A 19057-nucleotide genomic window follows, 5' to 3' on the forward strand; every position below is an offset into this window, starting at 1 on the left:
AGCAAGGAAGCGGAAAGCCAGCGCCGGAGGGAGCGGGGGGGGGGGGGGGGGGGCACATCTCTGCCAACAACCGCGCTCGTCGCTCGTCCGCACAGTCTCTTATCTCTCCCACGCGCAAGCAAGGAAGCGGGAAGCCAGCGCCGGAAGGAGCGGAGGGGGGGGGGGGGGGGGCGCACTTCTACGCTGCCAACAACCGCACCGTCGCTTATCTCCACGCGGCTCTGACCTTTATGCGCATTCGCCGCTCAGTTTCCGTTGAAGCGATAGACCGCACGTACCTTCGCCCGCTGCCAGCGTTTTGACAGTCGTTGGCTGCAGTCATTCAGTGTGATCTATTCATGTTTGTTTGTGCGCGCTCACACCACGCTTGTTCATTCAGTTAGTAATAGTCGGGCCACATTTTCCAACGCACGCTACACATGCAATGCTGCCCAGATCGGCAGTGCAGCACTACAGGTGTGTCCCTTCGCACGCGCTGCCCACGGTAAGCGCTTCTCATCAACACCACCGTTTCACACGCGCCTTCTCGTGGTCATCGAGTCTCTCTTCATGTCGGTCTGCTTACGCCGCAGCACACCTGCTTACTTAATCCAGCTCATGTTTACTACAATTCAAATTGCTACCAAAGCCGCTCACCTTACTTCGTATGACATTGCTGTGTTGCTATCGCATTCATCGCTTCGCCCTTAGGGCGAAACTGTGACATTTTTTTTGAGGTGACGACATAGGTTAGCGCTCATTATGGACACTTGGGCTCCAGTATCAATCAATGCCGTGAACGGAACACCATCTACGTCTACTTCAATTTGGCTCGCGTTCGTGAGGAGTGTCAACGGAAGATTAGGACAGAACGAACGTGATGCAGCACTACCTCCAAGAGCTGCATGGCCTAGTTTTCCGTCCGGCGGTTTGGCGAGGAAAAGCGGCGAAGTTGGGGTGACGGGGAACGACGGCGTTGAGGCGACGGCGATCGCCCGAGGAGCGGCTGTCAGGGGCATCAGAAGTAGGGTACAGACGGCGAGGTCACTTTCCGCGGGGTTCTGCACTCATTCGCCGCGGCAGTTACCAACTCCTACGGCCTCGTGTCGAACACGTCGACGAGCAACCCTGGTCATTCTCAGCGCCGGGCATAGTTGCGCACCTGCGCACACGGAGCAGCTCACTGTCGCACCTTGAATACACTTGGTTACTACAATAGGTTTGTTCCATTCAGAAAAGGTGCACAGTTCCCCAAACAAAAAGGTGCAGGTGGTGCCATTTATGGTGCGCCGGGCTGCACCCCCTCACTGCAAAGTTCAAGGGTGCACTGCACCGTGGCGGCACCTTGCCTTGCACCCTGTGTAATCGAGCACGGGGGTGCAGGGTGCAACACTGTAACTCGGGGAATCGAAGACCTAGGTGCAGTGCACCGTTAATAGGTGCAGAAGATGGAGAGAAATTTGGCTGAATCCAATAAACCTAATATTAGCTGTGTTTGTCTGGTTCAGCTCTGCGCCACCAGGTGACGACTGTGCAGGCCGCTCACGTTTACGCCTTCGCCTCGCGTTTGTGCCTCACAATGGAAGAGAAGGCAGCAGCTATCCAAAGGCTGTCGCGCCAAGTGCTAAGTTTCGTGTTCTACACGCAAAAGATTCTTTTGTTGGAGTATTCAAACTTCATCGCATGCATTACCGTGTAGCGATTACGTGGGCCGCAAAGCTGTCTTCGTATTTCCATGTTGACAATTGTACACCCCATTGCGAATATTGCAGCGAATCTGTTTACCTCTAGCCCAGTATGTACGCCCCGCATGTGTTCCCGGGGGGGGGGGGGGGGGGGGGTACCCTGGCCGGCTTCAGTCCGTATCGGGGACACGGCGAGTGGACCGACATGGAGACGGGTAGGGGAGAGGGAGAAACAGTGTGGCGACGGCACTGCAGCAATGAAGACGGGTAGGGGAGGAGGGGAACGGGATTTGCGACAGTGCTCCAGCAATAGAGACGGGTCGGGGCAGACGGGGAAAGAGTGTGGTGACGGCGCCTGTGCACGTGTCCTGCGCTTCTGTGGTTATTGACCCTTTTCGCGGTGATCCCATGGGCGCTGCCATGTTTGATCACGTGGTGATGCGTTCATTGCTTGCCTCAATGGCCTCCGTTGCCTCCGTGTTTACAATGAATGTGTATGACGCCGGTGCGGCTCAGGAAACCTCTGTTTCGGGACATATCGTTGACGCTGACTTGGTGGACGACATGAAGCTTTGGACACAGCTACAGAGGATATGTAAAAGCGCTTTCGGAGGACATTAGGCTTTGTCCAAAACGGCGCGAGCAGCGTATAGGTGCTTGTTCTAAATGTGAGGATAAATATGTATTCGAAGCTATCCAAACATTCCGCTTATGAATTGAATCAGGATAAGTTTGCCTTGCTCTCCCCTTTTTTTTTTTTGGCAACTATTTCGAAGCGGCGGCTCGTCACGTTTCTGACTCAGTGAAGTTCATCGGTGCGGTCACTCTTAGATAATTTTCTGTGCAATCGCTCGCGGGTGTTCTCAGATGCAGTAGATTTGTTCTTGATGCATGCACAAAAGGCTTGGATAATAGCTGTTATGTAATTTTTAATAGCTTGTAGCAAATACGTATTATCGCTTACTCCTCTGAACCGTCACGAAAAATTCAGCTTTGACCATCTGCGTGCGGTCAGCGTAGTCGCTGTCACACATGCTTAATGAAGTGTGCGCCCATTTACTTATTCTTAATAAGTTGGCGATAGAGTGGGCGTAGGTTTGTGTGCGAGGTGGGGCAGACGTGTGTAAATAACGTGCACGAAACATACTATGCCAGGAAGCGGCACATCTTCCTCTGTCATCATTTACCGAGCGGAACTCACTTTTGCCCACGTTCCGGGGTTGAAGTCTTTTCTTTGGAGGTTATCCATAAACGCTGGCGGATGAGTTATATTTCGTTATCCACGAGCAAAGTCATCACGAACGGCCGGCAACACAGGCTGTCCGTATGTAGCAAAGGTCCGTAACGTGGTCGCGCAGGTTCATTCCATTACTTAATATGCAGTCACTATTTTTGAAGCCAACTACTGCAGATGTCTTAAATCCACCACTCCACATTTTTCAGCGTGAATGGTGTACAGTGCGTGAGCGAAAACTCCGTTGCATTTCGGACAGATGATCGCACAGAAACAGGGCAGAAGCGGTAATGCATGGTTTCGTATTCACTCGCTTGCGCTGAGGCAACGTGCGGCGCGCCACCGAAAGCGCCATCTCATTTCTGGAGAACAAATTACTCCAATAAAAGGGTCAATAACGTCACACGCGTCGGCGCTTGTGTCGGCGTACTGTAATGCCGTATCAAAAAGAAAATGTATCATTTCACAATGTATGCAGGCAATGTACTCAGCCTAACAGCTTCGCTGCTAATCCGTCCTCATATGAATGTTAATTGCGGCCCCAGGAATATTTCTTTTATATTTTCAAATGAAAGAGTTCGTAGGCTGCCGGGCCGCGGCATCTTATCCAACCGCAGTCGAGAAACGTATGCTAGGAGCGCTACGTGCTTCCCATTATTAGCCGGGCTAGTGACGTCACTCCCCACTTCGCACTCTACCGTTTCCGCGGAAACTTACGTAGCAGCAGTCTTACGGGGAACGCAAGCGGGGGATGGGTTCTTGCTGTGCATTGTTCGCGCGGAACGTTTCATTAATCACGGGGTTTTGATGCTGGTTTTGTGCTTTTTCTTTATTAAAACGAGTGCGGTGCTGTACGTTGTATAATGCGTGATTCCAAAGGGGATAGATACTTTTCGCTTCGAAATAGATTTATAATTTTCTCCCGTCGCCTATTTTTCAGTTTTCTGTCGACGGAGACGAAAAACTCCCGGGATTCTAGCTGTAGACCGCTTCGCTGTAAAATCTTGACCGTTCCCGTGGGTACGCAGTAATAAGCAGTAATAAACAGCAACACACGAGAAAAATGTATATTTTAATATTCGACATTTACAGGTCGATCAATATTTATTGCAGTGGTTTTCTCACTACATTATGTTATTTTTTACACAGCCGCCTGCATTCTGACGCTCTTCGAGTGGCATTTTGCTCGGTTCTGCATTTTTCTGAGCATCACCTCGCTTTGTTTGCGCAAGGCAAACCGCTGGGTACAAAGCAAACGCGTCACGTCAAGAAGCTTTTCGATCACATTATGGCATTTACGCAGTTCGATGATACTTTGCGATATCATCAAGTTCACCTAGTGGGAGTGAAATTGTCGCGCATTATTCGGTAATTTTTCGGTAAAGTTCGCAAGCCGCGCTCTGCGATAGGCTTGCGGTATTTTCTAGGTTCCAGCGACTTTAGTCGAGGCTACGTCAGACGACTACTAAGCGCATGCGCGTCCTGTATTCGCTCGTTTGCCTGATCGATCGCCGTTTGCCTGATCGATCACCGACAGCACAGCGCTTGCTGTCGCTCTTTCCGGTTATAATTGATATCGCGAAAAGCGCTTTCCCGGGCTCCCGGTGGTTGCTGCACCCGAAAGCGCAGCACCCGGGCGTTTCTTTTCGGTTTTATTAAGTCTACGAAAGTTACATATGGCCTAAATTACACAAAATGCAAAATCTGATCTCGTCGATGGCTCATACGGACATCGTGTGCGAGCGACGCCTTTGTTTGCTTGTCCGCTCCGGCGCGGCGTAGACCATCTATGGCGGAAAGTGATCACCTGACGGCAACTGACCAATCGGCGGCGCGGCGGCGAAGACAAAAGGCTTGCGGTATTTTCCAGGTTCCAGCGACTTTAGTCGAGGCTACGTCAGACGACTACTAAGCGCATGCGCGTCCTGTATTCGCTCGTTTGCCTGATCGATCGCTGATTTCGCGTGAGGAGCTGATTATGTTGCGCTCAAGCGCGGGCAGTCGCTTTTCACTACTCGCGCTTAAGGCTCCTTTATTTTTCGAAGGTAGCGAAAGGTTTTGATCCAACCGCCGCGCTCTGCGATAGGCCGGTTGGGGACATGTGACCTTTTCGCCTTCGCGCCCCGCCCAAAGGGTCCCGCAGTGGTCGCAGTGCCGACGGAATGTACGGCTGTTCTTTATTTTTGAGCGTTCATTTGGACGATTTTGGTAAGCAGAAAGCACTTCACGCGCCTCTGTTGCATTGTTGTAGTAAACTAGAAGTGCCTATGTACCTGATGATTGAGCGGACGCAGGAATTGTGTGTTTCAAATCAATGTTTGCAGCGTGACGTGCTAGTATGCCGGGCTTCTGTGCCTTCAGTTGTCGCAACGGTGCGAATGACGGAAAAAAAAGTCATTTTCCATTCCTCGCGGTAACAAAAATATAAGCAAAAGGAAGAAGGAATTTTCTGTGGTTTTTACTCTTGCGTGCAGTTGGGTTTCACGCCATGCTTCAATGCTCCGGCGGCCATAAGAAATTATAAGCTTATGAATTTTTATGCCTTGGGCTTCTTTGATATAGTCGAGCATCAACGAGCTGATTTTATTGTTGTGTTCGTCAGTAGAGTGCTACATGACGCTGTGGACAATGATGCTATTCGCTAACTGCTGTTCTTTAATTGTATCCTATTATTGGGCATGCTTCAAATCAGTGTTTGCTTTTCAAAAGAAAAAGTTTCTTCTGCATTCGCACAATAAAAGCCAATTTTTGAATATGTGTTCCTTCATTCTCCTGCACTCTACAAAAAACCACCCAACTCAGCTTTTCTGGCTATAGTCTAGTTCTGGAGCCTATAGGTGTAGAAATACCTCAAATGTATTTGCAAGTGCATTCGCTAACATTGCAAACATAACTTTATATCTGCGGGGATTGCAAGGGTACATGGGTAAGGAGGTGGTCGGGGTAGTGAAATGGGGAACGCTTGGAATAAATGCATTGCTTTAAAAACCTACAGAAATTAATACCGGCGCCTCATAGACACTAGTAGGATGCTATATTTCCTAGTTCTTGGAAGGTACTGAGGTTGCTGATAATCCACAGATGCAGTGCAACTTTCTCCTAAATAAAGCTATTAGAGTACTTTATAAACAAAACAACATTAGTTTAAAAAGAGAGGTGTAACCGTGGGAATACTTCTGAACACTGACAAACGCAATAAAACCGATAATAGTGCATAATATGCACTGCGCACTATTACAGCGCTCGGTGAGCAATGAGAGAGAGAAAGAAAGGGAAAGAAAGACTAGGAGGTTAGCCAGTGTAAATACCGGCAGGCTACCCTATAATGGGGCAAGGGGTAAAGGCAATAAAAGGCGATAGAAGAAACAATTAAATAATAAAAAAAGTGAAGAAAAATTCCCCGCAATGCCGCGACCCTACGCGCTACAACGTTCAAAGCCGGTCACATAATTCGCAAGCCCTTAAGAACTTCAGCAGAGCCCTTAAGGCCTTGAGTGCCGATGCCTGTCTTGACCAGTGTCCTAAAACGTTTTCCTCTGTGAGGGGGCGATTTTTCAGTTTTTCAAGCGCAGTCGCGAGCACTTTTCTTGCCACATTGTAGCGGGGACATTTCTGAAAGTTGCAGTAAGCTCACAACCTGCCTCTTTTTGCGAACTAGAAAGCAAGCACTATCAGCTGACCCAAATATAACCTATACTTCAAGTTACGCTGAATTTCAAAACCTGCAAACAACTAAAGAAATAAAAATGCTCTGTATGACTGCCGCTGTGGAAAGCTGTCCAGAAGAATGAGCTGCTTCGGAAACGCACGCGTTTTATTTGAACGTTTAACCTGCTCCGGGCTCATTCAAGTTATTGTCCCTCACGTTTGAAGTTTCCTGAGCAGATTAGGCCACAAATGTTAATAATTTCAGGCGTCCGCGGAATGCACGGGAGCGAGCGGCGCATCGTCTGCTAGCGCTGCTCCTCCGACCCCTCGAGAGGGCGCGCGTGTAGTTGTCAAGTAAACGGCTCGCGCATCGCATCAAACGGCAGGGAGAGAAATCCGAGGTGCCATGTCGTGTGCTGTATCTCCCGCATTCGCAAGCCAGTGTTGTACCACACGTCTTTGATCCAGCCTTCATCGCGGTTACTTGAGCTTCCCCGCATGCTGCTGGTGCCCAGCCTTATACGCAAGGCGGGTGAAGAACCCATCACTTAGTTCAACGTTAGCGCAATAGTGGGATTAAGGGAAATAGAGTTACCGTTACGCACACGAACTTTGCCAGAAGCGAGTTTTAGTATAGCGTCATAGCGTACTTATCGTGCGGGACGATATTCAACTATGCTGTAAACGTCACGTTGGAAGTGCACATAAGTGAGTTAATCTAATGTCCAAGTCTTGCGTGTGCGTCCGAGAACTGCGAGAGACATCGCAATGACAGCCGGGAGCACGTTGTACACTCTAACCTCGTTATAACGAAACGCGATATTATAACTAAATAATGGTTACAACGAAGGAAATGAAGTTCCCTTGAAATTCGCAAGAAGAACCATGTACTTAAATCATCGTTTTAGCGAAGTGCAGTTGTCTTGCCAATTGATATAACCAATAAGCTTCGTCTCTGAAAAAAAAAAAAAAAAAATACCCGATCGCTGCGCGCCGAGCACATCGCTTTCCGCGGGGTTCTGCACTCATTCGCCGCGGCAGTTCCAATCTCACACGTCCCCATGTCGAATCGCTTACTCCTCTGAACCGTCACGAAAAATTCAGCTTCGACCATCCGCGTGCGGTTAGCGTGGTCGCTGTCACCGATGCTTATTCAAGTGTGCGTCCATTTACTTATTCTCAATAAGTTGGCGATAGAGCGGCCGTAAGTTTTTGCGCTAGTTGGGGCAGATGTGTGTAGATAACCTGCACGAAACATACTATGCCAGGAAGCGGCGCTACTCCATTTTTCATCGTTTACCAAGCAGAACTCACTTTTGCCGACGTCCCGGGGTTGATATACTTTCTTTAGAGGTTTGCAGTAAAACGCTGGGGGATTAGTTACACTTGTTTATCCACTAGTGAAGTCGTGCATAGCGAACGGCCGGCAATACAGGCTGTCCGTATGCAGCAAAGTTCGTAAATTTGGTCGCGCAAGTTTATTTCATTGCTGTATTTCATTACTTAATACGCCAGTCACTAGAGAGAGAGCAAGCGAGAGAGGAAAGGCAGGGAGGTTAACCAGAAGTCAGTTTCCGGTTTGCTACCCTACACTGGGGTGGGGGATGAAGGGGTTGGAGAGAGTGCAAAGAGAGAGAGAGAGCGAAAAAAAACAGAAAAAAAAAAACACAGGCATTGGTAACAAAGGAGGCGTTCCAGTCACAGACGTTCACACAGGCCAGTGGACTTCAGGAACCGCAGGAGCGCTTGCACGGCCTTCTGATGCGAGGTTGAGTCGCGTCGATGTTGCAGAATTGTTTCTTCCGATAACGGCTGGTCATCCAACTGGTTCAGCACGACGGAGAGCGATTGTCTCTGCACACTGTATTGTGGGCACTCACAAAGAACATGACGAATCGTTTCCGGCCAGTCACTATTTTTTCAGCCAACTACTGCGACTGCCTTAAATCCACCGCTCCACAGTTTGCAGCATAATGGAATACAGGGAGTGAGCGAAAACCCAGTTGCATTTCCGGCAGCTGATCGCACAAAAACTGGGCAGAAGCGGTAATGGTTTCGTATTCACGCGCTTTCGCTGAGGCAACGAGCGGCGCGCCACCGAAAATGCGATCTCACTTCTGGAGAACAAATTACTGCGCAAAAAGGGTCAATTACGTCACGCGCGTCGGCGCTCGTGTCGGCGTACTGTGGTGCCATATGAAAAAAAAAATGTATGATTTCATAATGCATGTATGCAGCGCATGTATTCAGCCTAACAGCTTCGCTGCTAATCCGTCCCGTTATGAATGTTGCGGCCCCACGGTTTGTCTTTAATATTTTATAAATGAAAGACGTTGTAGGCTGCCGGGGCCGCGGCATCTTACCCAACCGCAGTCGAGAAACGTATGCGAGGAGCGCTACGTGCTTCCCATTATTAGCCGGGCTGGTGACGTCACTCCCCACTTCACACGCTACCGTTGCTGCGGCAGCTTACGTAGCAGCAGTCTTACGGGGAACGCACGCGGGGGATGGGTTCTTGCTGTGCATTGTTTGCGCGGACCTTTTCATCAATCACTTGGTTTTGATGCTGGTTTTGTGCTTTTTCTTTATTGAAACGAGTGCGGTGCTGTACGTTGCATAAAGCGTCATTCCAAAGGGGATAGACACTTTTCGCTTCGAAATTCATTGAATGGTTTTATTGCGATAGCAATTATATGGACACTGCAAAGCAGATTTCTGCCGTCGGCGTCGCCGTCGTCGTCGCCATCGCCGTCACCGTCGCCGTGAGGTTCCGTATGACGTCAATGGAGATGAAATCGTCGCCGCGCGCCGAACGCTGCATGTGCGAGGGAAAGGGCGCGAGGGACGCGCTTTCACGGGGAGTGAGTGAACCCACGGTGGAGAACAAACACGCGTTCTGCGCCTTAAGGGCTGCAGAAGTAGGCGTCTCTTTCCTCCTTTACAATCACCATATATGTAGAGCAAACGCGCCTTCTTCCGACGCGCGAAAAGCCGTGCGGGGGGGGGGGGGGGGGGAGGGAGGCGACGTTTAGCTGAGGCACCAAGTGCCTATTTCTATAAAAACGTTGTGAGGCGAGAAGGTGGTAAAGACTTCCGACGCTGCTCGACGAGTGTCCCCTTCTGATGTGGTTGAAAACCTCCGAGCCGCCCCCAGAGGCTCCGGCAACAGTCACCAACGCCGCGCGCGTTTTGTGCGAACGCGGGCAAAACGACGACGGCGTCGATAACAGTTCTGCGTGTTGCCGGCGCTGCTGCATGTCCAAGTTTATACAGCGGATAAAGCTACTATCATTACTCGGTATAGCTCTCTACAAATTTACTGAAGGTGGTAAAGACTTCCGACGCTGCTCGACGAGTGTCCCCTTCTGATGTGGTCGAAAACCTCCGAGCCGCCCCCAGAGGCTCCGGCAACAGTCACCAACGCCGCGCGCGTTTTGTGCGAACGCGGGCAAAACGCCGACGGCGTCGATAACAGTTCTGCGTGTTGCCGGTGATGCTGCATGTCCAAGTTTATACAGCGGATAAAGCTACTATCATTACTCGGTATAGCTCTCTACAAATTTACTGAAGGTGGTAAAGACTTCCGACGCTGCTCGACGAATGTCCCCTTCTGATGTGGTCGAAAACCTCCGAGCCGCCCCCAGAGGCTCCGGCAACAGTCACCAACGCCGCACGCGTTTTGTGCGAACGCGGGCAAAACGCCGACGGCATCGACAAAAGTTGTGCGCGTTGGCGGTGCTGCTGCATGTCCAAGTTCTCTACAAATTTGCTATCGCAATTGATGCTTCGCCTTTCGGGTGAAACTGCGACAACTTTTTTTTCCTGTCGTCCATTTTTCAGTATTCTGTCGGCGGAGACGAAAAATTGCCGGGATTCGAGCTGTAGACAGCTTCGCTGTAAAATCTTGACCGTTCCCGTGGGTATGTACGACTGGGTACGTGCCGCTCTTCAATGAACCGACGCCAAATTGGGTCGCTGGGCAATGTGGGCCGTTCCCGTGGGTATTTAAAAAAGAAGCTGCTGTTACGTAAAGCAGGACCGGGAGCGGCTGGGTTTTGCGTGGTACACGCCGCCATTTAAGTTATCACTGTTCAGCTAGAGGAAATACAAGCGTTGTAGTCGATGGACAAACTTGGTTTGGGTAGGCAATGTGCAAGATGCATAATCACATTCTCAGCGCTTCCCGTCGCTCCACTCGCTCATTGCCCACAGCGCTTGTCTCTTGTCCACGCTTAATCCTTTAGACTATTTTCTGCAAACGTGGAGAACTACTCATTGTTCTTATCAAATCAAATCAGAGGGTTCAACATACAGAAGTAACACAAGGGCCGTAATGTAGGGCTTCGTATTTACTTCGACCACTGCAATCTATAAGTACAGAAGCCTGTTTGATTGTTGTCTCCATCAAAATGCGGCTGTCGCGGTCGAGAAGAAAGCCTTCCACCTAGTGCACCACAGAATCCCGCTATTGTCAGTGGGCCAGCACGGTGGATCTTCTTCATTAAGGGTCCCGATGATTGTGATAATGGTCCGCAAGCCCACGATTCAGACGGAACGAGGTTGCACTCTGCGTCATCGCATTGTCTAAATGTTTGCGCTCAGTGATTTACGAGTGTTTATTGTACAGCAGTACTCGGAAGAACGCTTTCCTCGAGAAGTATTCTTGCTTTTATTCCTAGCACTTTCTCGTTGTACTTAAATATACAGTTGATTTGAGCGTAAGTTGATAAAATGATAGACAGGCGCGAAGACGGGTGATCCGAGTTTCTTCAGATTATTTATTCATATATCAATTATTACGTATAAAAGAAACCATGAAATAGTTTTATCTAAGACATGTATAAAGGCGCACTGTGTCTCTCAAACTAAGTCCCGAGCACCTCGAAAAGATGCTGTTTTCCACACTGTTTCCCAGCTCCGCGCTTCGCGACAAGACGGGAGTTGTGGACAGGACGTCGTTAGACGTCGCTGGACCACTGCCGCCCCCGACGGTCCACTGAGCTTGCAGCAGGGCATCTCGGCGACCAGACTGTCTTTCAGCTCTCGCACCTCATCCTCAACTATAGCCTTCCTTAATTCTACCTTCGCGAGCTTACGCTGAAGGCCTTCGACCTTGTGCTTGTACATGTCTATGAGCACGCTGTACATGCGTGGAAATCAGCACGTTCACATTCAGCACATTCTTTTTGGTCTGCAGCTTGATCTTCATGGCCCGCTCAGCGCATACTCCAGTGTGCTGTACGTTCGCGTGCAGCTGAGCTTCAACGCCGTCGCTGTCCCAATCACAAGGGCGTTGCCCGAGCCACCCAGCGAGTCCTTCAGGATGTGGGTGAGCTGGGAGTCCTGGTACGGCACCTGCTGTGTCCCTTTCTTCGAGCGGGCGTCGATGCAGTTGCCGAAGGCCAGGAACGACAGGTTGAGCTTGGTATCCTCGCGCATCTGATCCTTTGTGTCTCTACTAGCTGCAGCTGCGCGCTCCGAGCCTGCAAGGTCGAGAGAGCACATCGAGACGCGAGTTTCCTTGCTCGTTCTTGTCGCATTCTCCGTCACTGCGACGTAGCTCTGCAAGATGCCATGCGACCATGAAGCCTCGGCATTAGCGTCGGTGGCATGATGCGTCCGGTTCTTTCCTTTCAAGAGCGGCTCGAGGAGAGTGCCGGCCTCCTTCACCTTGTGTGTGGTGAGGTTCAACCTGGCAATGACCTTGGCCGGGTCGAGGCACATCAGGTCACGAAGAACCTCGATGTAGACTTCTAGATAGGTGACTGCTACGTCGCATGTCTGGCCCTCTGACCGCAGCTTGGGCGCGCGCTGGTACAACTCGCTGGCCATATGGGAGACCGCTCCGGGGCATTCCTCGGAGCACAGCAGTGCGAAAGCTTTGTCGATGCCCGTAGAAATGCACGCCAATACAGAGCAATTGCACCCGTCAAGGAGCATCGTCAGCATGCCCCTGGTGGTGTTCTCACACACATACACATTCTCTTCTGTTTCATCAAAGAACTCATAAAACGTGAACGTTTGGTCTTCATTGGGCTTGACGTTACCCCCGTCTTGAAAATGGAAAGACTCCGTCTCGGCCTTGGGGTAGAACACATGGCACCTGTCGTTCAATACACGGACCATGCTTGCGGTATGGAAGTCACGAACGCTCAGTAGGCGCACACGCTCTTCCACGTTCACCCGTACCTCCGACGACGGTGGGTCTTTCCTGGATTGGCGACGTTTCGTGGCTGACGACTGCGCGGCCTCGTTAGAATGTCTCTTGCGGTTTAGTGACACCATTGTAGACTCCTCCGTGGTAGGGTGCCTTGATGTTGCGGGAGTCGGCTTTACCATGGGCGCGGGTGTGATGACCACGAGGACGATGCTGTCGGTGGCGGAGTCACGATAGCTGAGTAGACGCACGCGCACTGCCAAGTGCACCCGTACCCCGGGCGATAGCTGGTCCTTGTTCGATCGGCGGCGTTTCGGGGCTGACGAGTGCGCGGTCTCGTTAGAACGCCTCTTGAGGTCTTACGGCACCCCGGTCTATTTGTGCGTGGTAGAGATAGAGCATCGATGTCGAGGGATCCATCCTGACCAAAGACACGGCCGTGAGGATCTAAGATGGCGATCGTCCAGTCGGGTACCGGGCGCGTTGATGATGATGATGTACCTCTGTCATGGCTCACACCCACTAAGGGGGATAGGCCAAGAAACGTTCGGCAGTGGGTATGCTAAAGAAAATTCATCTTTGAAAACAAGAAAACAAGAAACGCAAAGTAAAAGACAAAAAAGGCAGATGTCTTAATAACTAGATTACCATGCGAGCGAGCAGTCAGACCAACTGAAAAGGTGAAAGTGAAAAGCTGTTACAACCAGGGGGAGGTAATATTAACAAAACAATTTGGAGAAACCAATTTAGGTGATATGAATGCATCTGATGTGCAGAATAATATTAAAATAATTAGCAAAGTAATCGTTTTGTTCCAGTTAAAGAACGAAATACTGCGCAAGACACGTCTCTGTGACTATAGCCTAGTGCTGAGGCCCCAAATTATAACAATACTGGTATGTTTAAACCTAATCCAATTTTGTAGAGTGGAGCTTCCAGTAATAACTTTCTGTGGTGTGAATATCGTCTGCATGATAAAAAGTAGTGCTCTATTGATTCAATTTCCTTACAGTTGTGACATCGTGAGACCAGCTCTATGTAAATAAAAATTCAATTGCGGGATGCGACAGCATAGTCTGGTGTAAGTAACTTCCAACTGCCGAGAAGGGCACGACTGTTTATTCCAGCAAAAACCGAGATGTTGAAAGTCTGGAGATGGTTTCAGCGGTAAGTTGCTCAAATCATTTTGCAAACAAAAAATCTATATATCGATGCACTGACGTAAGCAGTATCCGGGAAAACAGGGATCAAAAGTCCACTTAGAGATGTTCTTGCTAATAAATCTGCCATTTCGTTTAGATATAAACCGCGGTGGCCAGGAACCCACAACAAGTTAATTATTAGATGCGAAGCAGCTTATGGCGGGGGCTTTGACCGTCCCTCCCGGGGCGTCCCACACCCCCACAGCGCATGCGCGTCCCCTCACCCTCTCTCTCCTCTCTTACGCTCCCCCCTTTTCTCCTCTAGGAATGCTCTACGGAGCGACGCCCGCGTCCCACACCCCCACAGCGCATGCGCGTCCCCTCCCCCTCTCTCTCCTCTCCTACGCTCCCCCCCTTTTCTCCTCTAGGAATCCTCTACGGAGCGACGCCCTCGTGCCACACCCCCACAGCGCATGCGCGTCCCCCCTCTCTCTCCTCTCCTACACTCCCCCCTTTTTCTCCTCTAAGAATCCTCTACGGAGCGACGCCCGCGTGCCACACCCCCACAGCGCATGCGCGTCCCCCCCCCTCTCTCTCCTCTCCTACACTCCCCCTTTCGCTCCTCTAGGAATGCGGAGCGGCGCGCACGACAGGTGGCGCGACAGCTGCATACTCCGCTGGGGGCGCTACGGTAGTTCTGCGCTATGAAAATGACGGAGCGCGCACTCCTGTGCAGCAGCGCGATGAGGGCTCGGGCCGCTGCCGCGAAACCATCTCCCGCTCAAGCTAACCATCTCCCCGCTGCTTCGAATCCACACATGGTTCACTTTAGCGGGAGATGGAGTAATTTCTTGTAAACTTTTAGGGACTAAATCGTTGAAACAAGCTGAATTCGTTTCCGTGAAAAGCAACACTCATACCGATAGAGAATCTGTAACTACGACAGCTGTTGATTTATTTGCAGGAAGTTTATGCAGCGCTAGAACAATGACCAATAATTCTGCTATGAAAATAGGCTTGTAATCTGGAAGGCGAATAGACAAGGACCAATTAAGAGAAGGAGAGAAAATGCCTACGCCAGCCTTCTCTTCTGACTGTGCATCAGTGGCTATCATATATTGTTTGTTTGCAGGTGAGAAAGGTAATCGTGTAATTGATTATTTAAATATTGGTATGGCATTAGTTTAGCATTTGAGGGGAAAATATCGTCAAATTCTATCTGGAGACTTATTTTTGATTTACTTGTTGGGTGACTGCGTTGAATTTGCACATTAAATGGTGATAGCTGTGCCTGTACGAATATGATCTGAGGGTTGTGTAATCGCGACCAATGACTACTAAAGAATGAACTTGGTTCGTTAATAAAAATATACATTGATCTTCTTTGAGGAGATTCATAAATTTTTAGATATGTTTGGAATGTAAGAATCCTCAATCTGCTTTTTAAGCTTGGTATTCGCGCTTCCATATGCAGCACAGTGTTGGCAACAAACTTAGGGAGTCCAAGGCACAATCGCAGAGCTTCCCTTCTAATATTATCAGAGGTTAAATTTTATAAGCTGGGCTACCAGAAAACAAGACACTCCCAAATTCCATGATGGGTCGGACATACATTTTATATATCGTAATTAATGTATGCCTTCGCAGCCCATATCGTTGGTTACTGATCTTACGTAGCCATCCGACGGCACGAGTTGCCTTAGACGCAATTCTTTCAATGTGGCTTCTCCAGTTTAGTGACGCATTATACGTGATTCCCAGATATTTAAGGCAATTCACCTGGGGAATGAACTCTTGACGTTACACCAATGAAATATTAATGGGAAGACCTAAAGGAAAGACAAGAAGTGCACTTTTACTAACATTCAGAGACATATGTATATTATCAATCCAAGTTTCAAGGATGCATAAGTAATTTTGTAACGATTGATACAGTGAATTTAGATCATCATTGGACGCGAAAAAAGCGATGTCATCGGCATAAACGTACACATGAATGTCCTGGAGTGAAGGAATTGAGCGTAAAAATATATTAAATAAAACAGGAGATAGCACTGATCCTTGTGGTACTCCGCGTGTCTGCCTATACCTTGACGATGAACATCCGCTTTGAAAACAGTAGAATTCTCTTTCCCTTAAAAATTCTGCAATCCACGCCGTGATGTATTTCGGAAACCTGTACATCCCTAGTTGCTTTATCAGAAGTCCATGCTCTACGGCATCATAATCTTTAACTAGATCTAAAGTCACTAATGCTGAATATTCTCTCCTACAACGTGCAAGTTGCACTCGACTCTCTAAATCTACGTTCGCACATCATATCGAGCACCCTGATATAAAGCCAATTTGACTGGGGCTAAGTATTTAGTTTTCAGCTATGTATGTCGTCATTCAGCCATTCAAAATTCTTTCTATTAGTTTAACTAAGTTGGATGTGAGAGAAATTGGTCTAATATTATCTAAATAATATCCACCACCCTGTTTTTTGAGTATCGGAATTACCTTAGCAACTTTCCATTCCGAGGGTATACAGGCATTTTTTTAAAGAAAAACTTGCCATATTCAACATTTCGTGCGGGGACAATTCATACAGAATTTTTATCACAGCTGTGGCAACTCCATCTGGTCCTGGCGCTGAAGAAGGCAGAGATCGAACAGCCGCCAATTCTTGAAACGTAACTTCCTCAAATTCTTTTAGCGGTAGTGATTTCAATTGGTACGGTGGAACTACTGAAGTAAACCTGTCTTCTAGACCCTTTCCAATATTTTCCAATAATTTGGACAATTCGCGTGGCGAAAGGACGAAAGAGTGAATATTTGCTGGAACCGGAATCATCTTTCGCGAGCGCAAAAATCTCACGAAAGTTCTCCACCACGTGCTCGGCTTACTTCGTCCTTTTCATCACCGTTAGAGCCAGAGGCGCTGCCTACGTGTTCAGAGTTCTGTTGCCCACATCATTTAATGTTTCGTTTCCGCTGCCGCCACCTTTGCAGTTACAATTTTATTACGGCTAAAAGCTTACTGAATCATTGTTAGCGCGGATATGCACAGCTTGTAATCCATACTTTAGCTTTACTTCTGCAAATACTGACACTAGGAGGACAAGTGCATTAGAAGCACCAGTGGCGGCTGTATGAGGATGATGATGATACTTCAACGTTTTTTTTCTTGTTTTTTTTTTTTTTGCACTGAGGACACCGTGCACAGACATAATATATATTGAAACATATACACAGGAGAAAGTTAAATATATTTTTAAGAGAACGAAGTAGTAAATTAACAATTATTTCTACTGGTATAATTAGCATAAGCCTAGAGCACGAATATGTTGAAGTACGTTCACCTCGCTTCAAATTGCTTTGCGTGCTTTTTTGACCCTGGAAAAAAACCTGCAGACTTCAGTGGCCCCTTCCGATGAGTCTTTTACCAACGGCATGTGAAATTCCCGTTAATGCCATGTGTCTTAGTATTGCTTATCTTTCCAGTAGGCAATGGGAACGACTTGTGAAAACATTTTTGACTCGCCATAAACGGCCCGGTGAATCTGGGATGTCAAACAAGCTGTTTAAAACCACCGCTATAACTGCTTAGGGGGATATCCTGTGCTTTATGGCTTTAGAGTAATGGTAGTAATTCTATTAGAGTAATGGTAGCATGGAAGTATAGTTTTTGACATGACGCGACCACGCCTAGCGGTGCTGGAACAACATTGAAATCAGTTGATAGGCTGGTTATTTATATACGAAATGCTATGGACGTCACTCATCACGTCGCACGCTGCCGTGGCCGCGGCAGGTTACGCCTCAGTAATCCTTACCGATAAACGTATACCGGGAGCGCTACATGCTTCGCCTAACACGTAGGCGATGGAGCGTCTTATCAATTACCTGGTTCGGATGCTTCTTTGAGATTGTTCTTTAGTGAAACGTATGCAGTTCTGTATGTTGTATGCGTGATTCCAAAATGTATGCACTGTTCGCTTCACTTTGCTGAGTGCTGTTACGTTCGGCGACCAGCGGAGCAGCGAACTTGGAGTATCTCCTGATTGCCTGTGACGAATCCATTCGGGAAGCTGAAAAACGTCCCACGGGAAAGATCAGCGGCGACACCATGCCTAGACATGTTTCAGAGAATACGTGGTTACTAGATGTCACCCGGGCGCCGACCTGCTGGCCGCCAAGGCCGTTCTCCAGACAAACCCGTCGAGGGATGGCCCATCCCGGGAACCAGACAGGCACCTGTCAACGAGCATCCCCTCCTTTCTGTGGGGGAGTGAGCAGTGTGGGCCCGAGGGCACTTCTCCGAATGTGGTCAGGGAACAAAGGCGCCGGGGGATTCTGTGCACCCTCCCCCTCAAGGGCGGACCCGTCGGTGACCCTCGACGCTCCGATTCGGAAGAGGTGGGACCGCAGCTTGGCCAGCAGGCCTTTAAGGGGACTTTTGCGGTTCATTGAGTGCTCTCCCATCTGACCTGAGATGTAGCCAGTGCTTCGATCTGTGCTTCGATCCAGTCATGCTAGACTGATGAGACGTAACGTCTCTACATATCATGATGCTACGAGAACAATGAACGGTGCTCCGTCCTCCAGCCAGTACGTGTATCCCCATGTCCTGTAAATAAGTTTGCCTATCCGATCTAAATAAATCCCCTGTTAAGTTTCCCCTACCTCTCGACCTCGTACTCGTCACTAAAGAAACGGCTGTCCTCGTCAAGTCTGCTCGGACGACGGTGTGGGCCCGCTTAGCCTCTATGTGACGCCCTAGTAGCGTAGGCCAGCTACCCATTTCGAGACGCACCGGTGGCGTAGGCTAGAGAGCGACCCCGAGTTTGACGTCTGACTCCGAGGCCACGACTCTCAGCTCCTACAGTGCGTGTAGCCTCTGCCTTATGTGGCCATGAGCCATTCCATTTGTGCTATAAGCCATAGATGATGGTACTTTTCTGTTGACGTTACGGCCGCGAAAATCCCGGGATCCTAGCCTTAGACAGTTCCGCTGTAATGCATTTCACTAAAAATTTGTAGCAAGTTAGCGCAGTGCGTGTCTGCTCTCACTCGTATTGTGTCCAACGAAGTCGTCCAACAGATTCTCAAGTCCCGCCTCCACCTCCCCCTCCCCGATCCATTTCTTCCTCCTTTTCAACAGGCCGAATGAGAGGCGTGGGAAGGAGAGGTTAATTACGAGTTTGGATAACTGAGTAATCATTACATT

The 19057-nt window shown here is 49.1% G+C and overlaps 1 protein-coding gene across 1 annotated transcript; it reads right to left on the reverse strand.

Annotated features, from left to right (window-relative positions):
- Positions 1 to 11751: 11751 nt before the first annotated feature.
- On the reverse strand, positions 11752 to 12885 carry LOC119439030 (kinesin-like protein KIF18B). Its single transcript, XM_037704818.1, has one exon. The coding sequence runs from the start codon at positions 12883 to 12885 to the stop codon at positions 11752 to 11754; it is 1134 nt and encodes a 377-aa protein (XP_037560746.1).
- Positions 12886 to 19057: the final 6172 nt, after the last annotated feature.

Source organism: Dermacentor silvarum, chromosome 1 (genome assembly GCF_013339745.2).
Source record: "Dermacentor silvarum isolate Dsil-2018 chromosome 1, BIME_Dsil_1.4, whole genome shotgun sequence".
Lineage (NCBI taxonomy): Eukaryota > Metazoa > Arthropoda > Arachnida > Ixodida > Ixodidae > Dermacentor > Dermacentor silvarum.

Bases quoted from the DNA above. Each gene is read 5' to 3' on its own strand.
- LOC119439030 (XM_037704818.1), bottom strand. From the start codon at position 12,885: ATGGTAAAGCCGACTCCCGCAACATCAAGGCACCCTACCACGGAGGAG.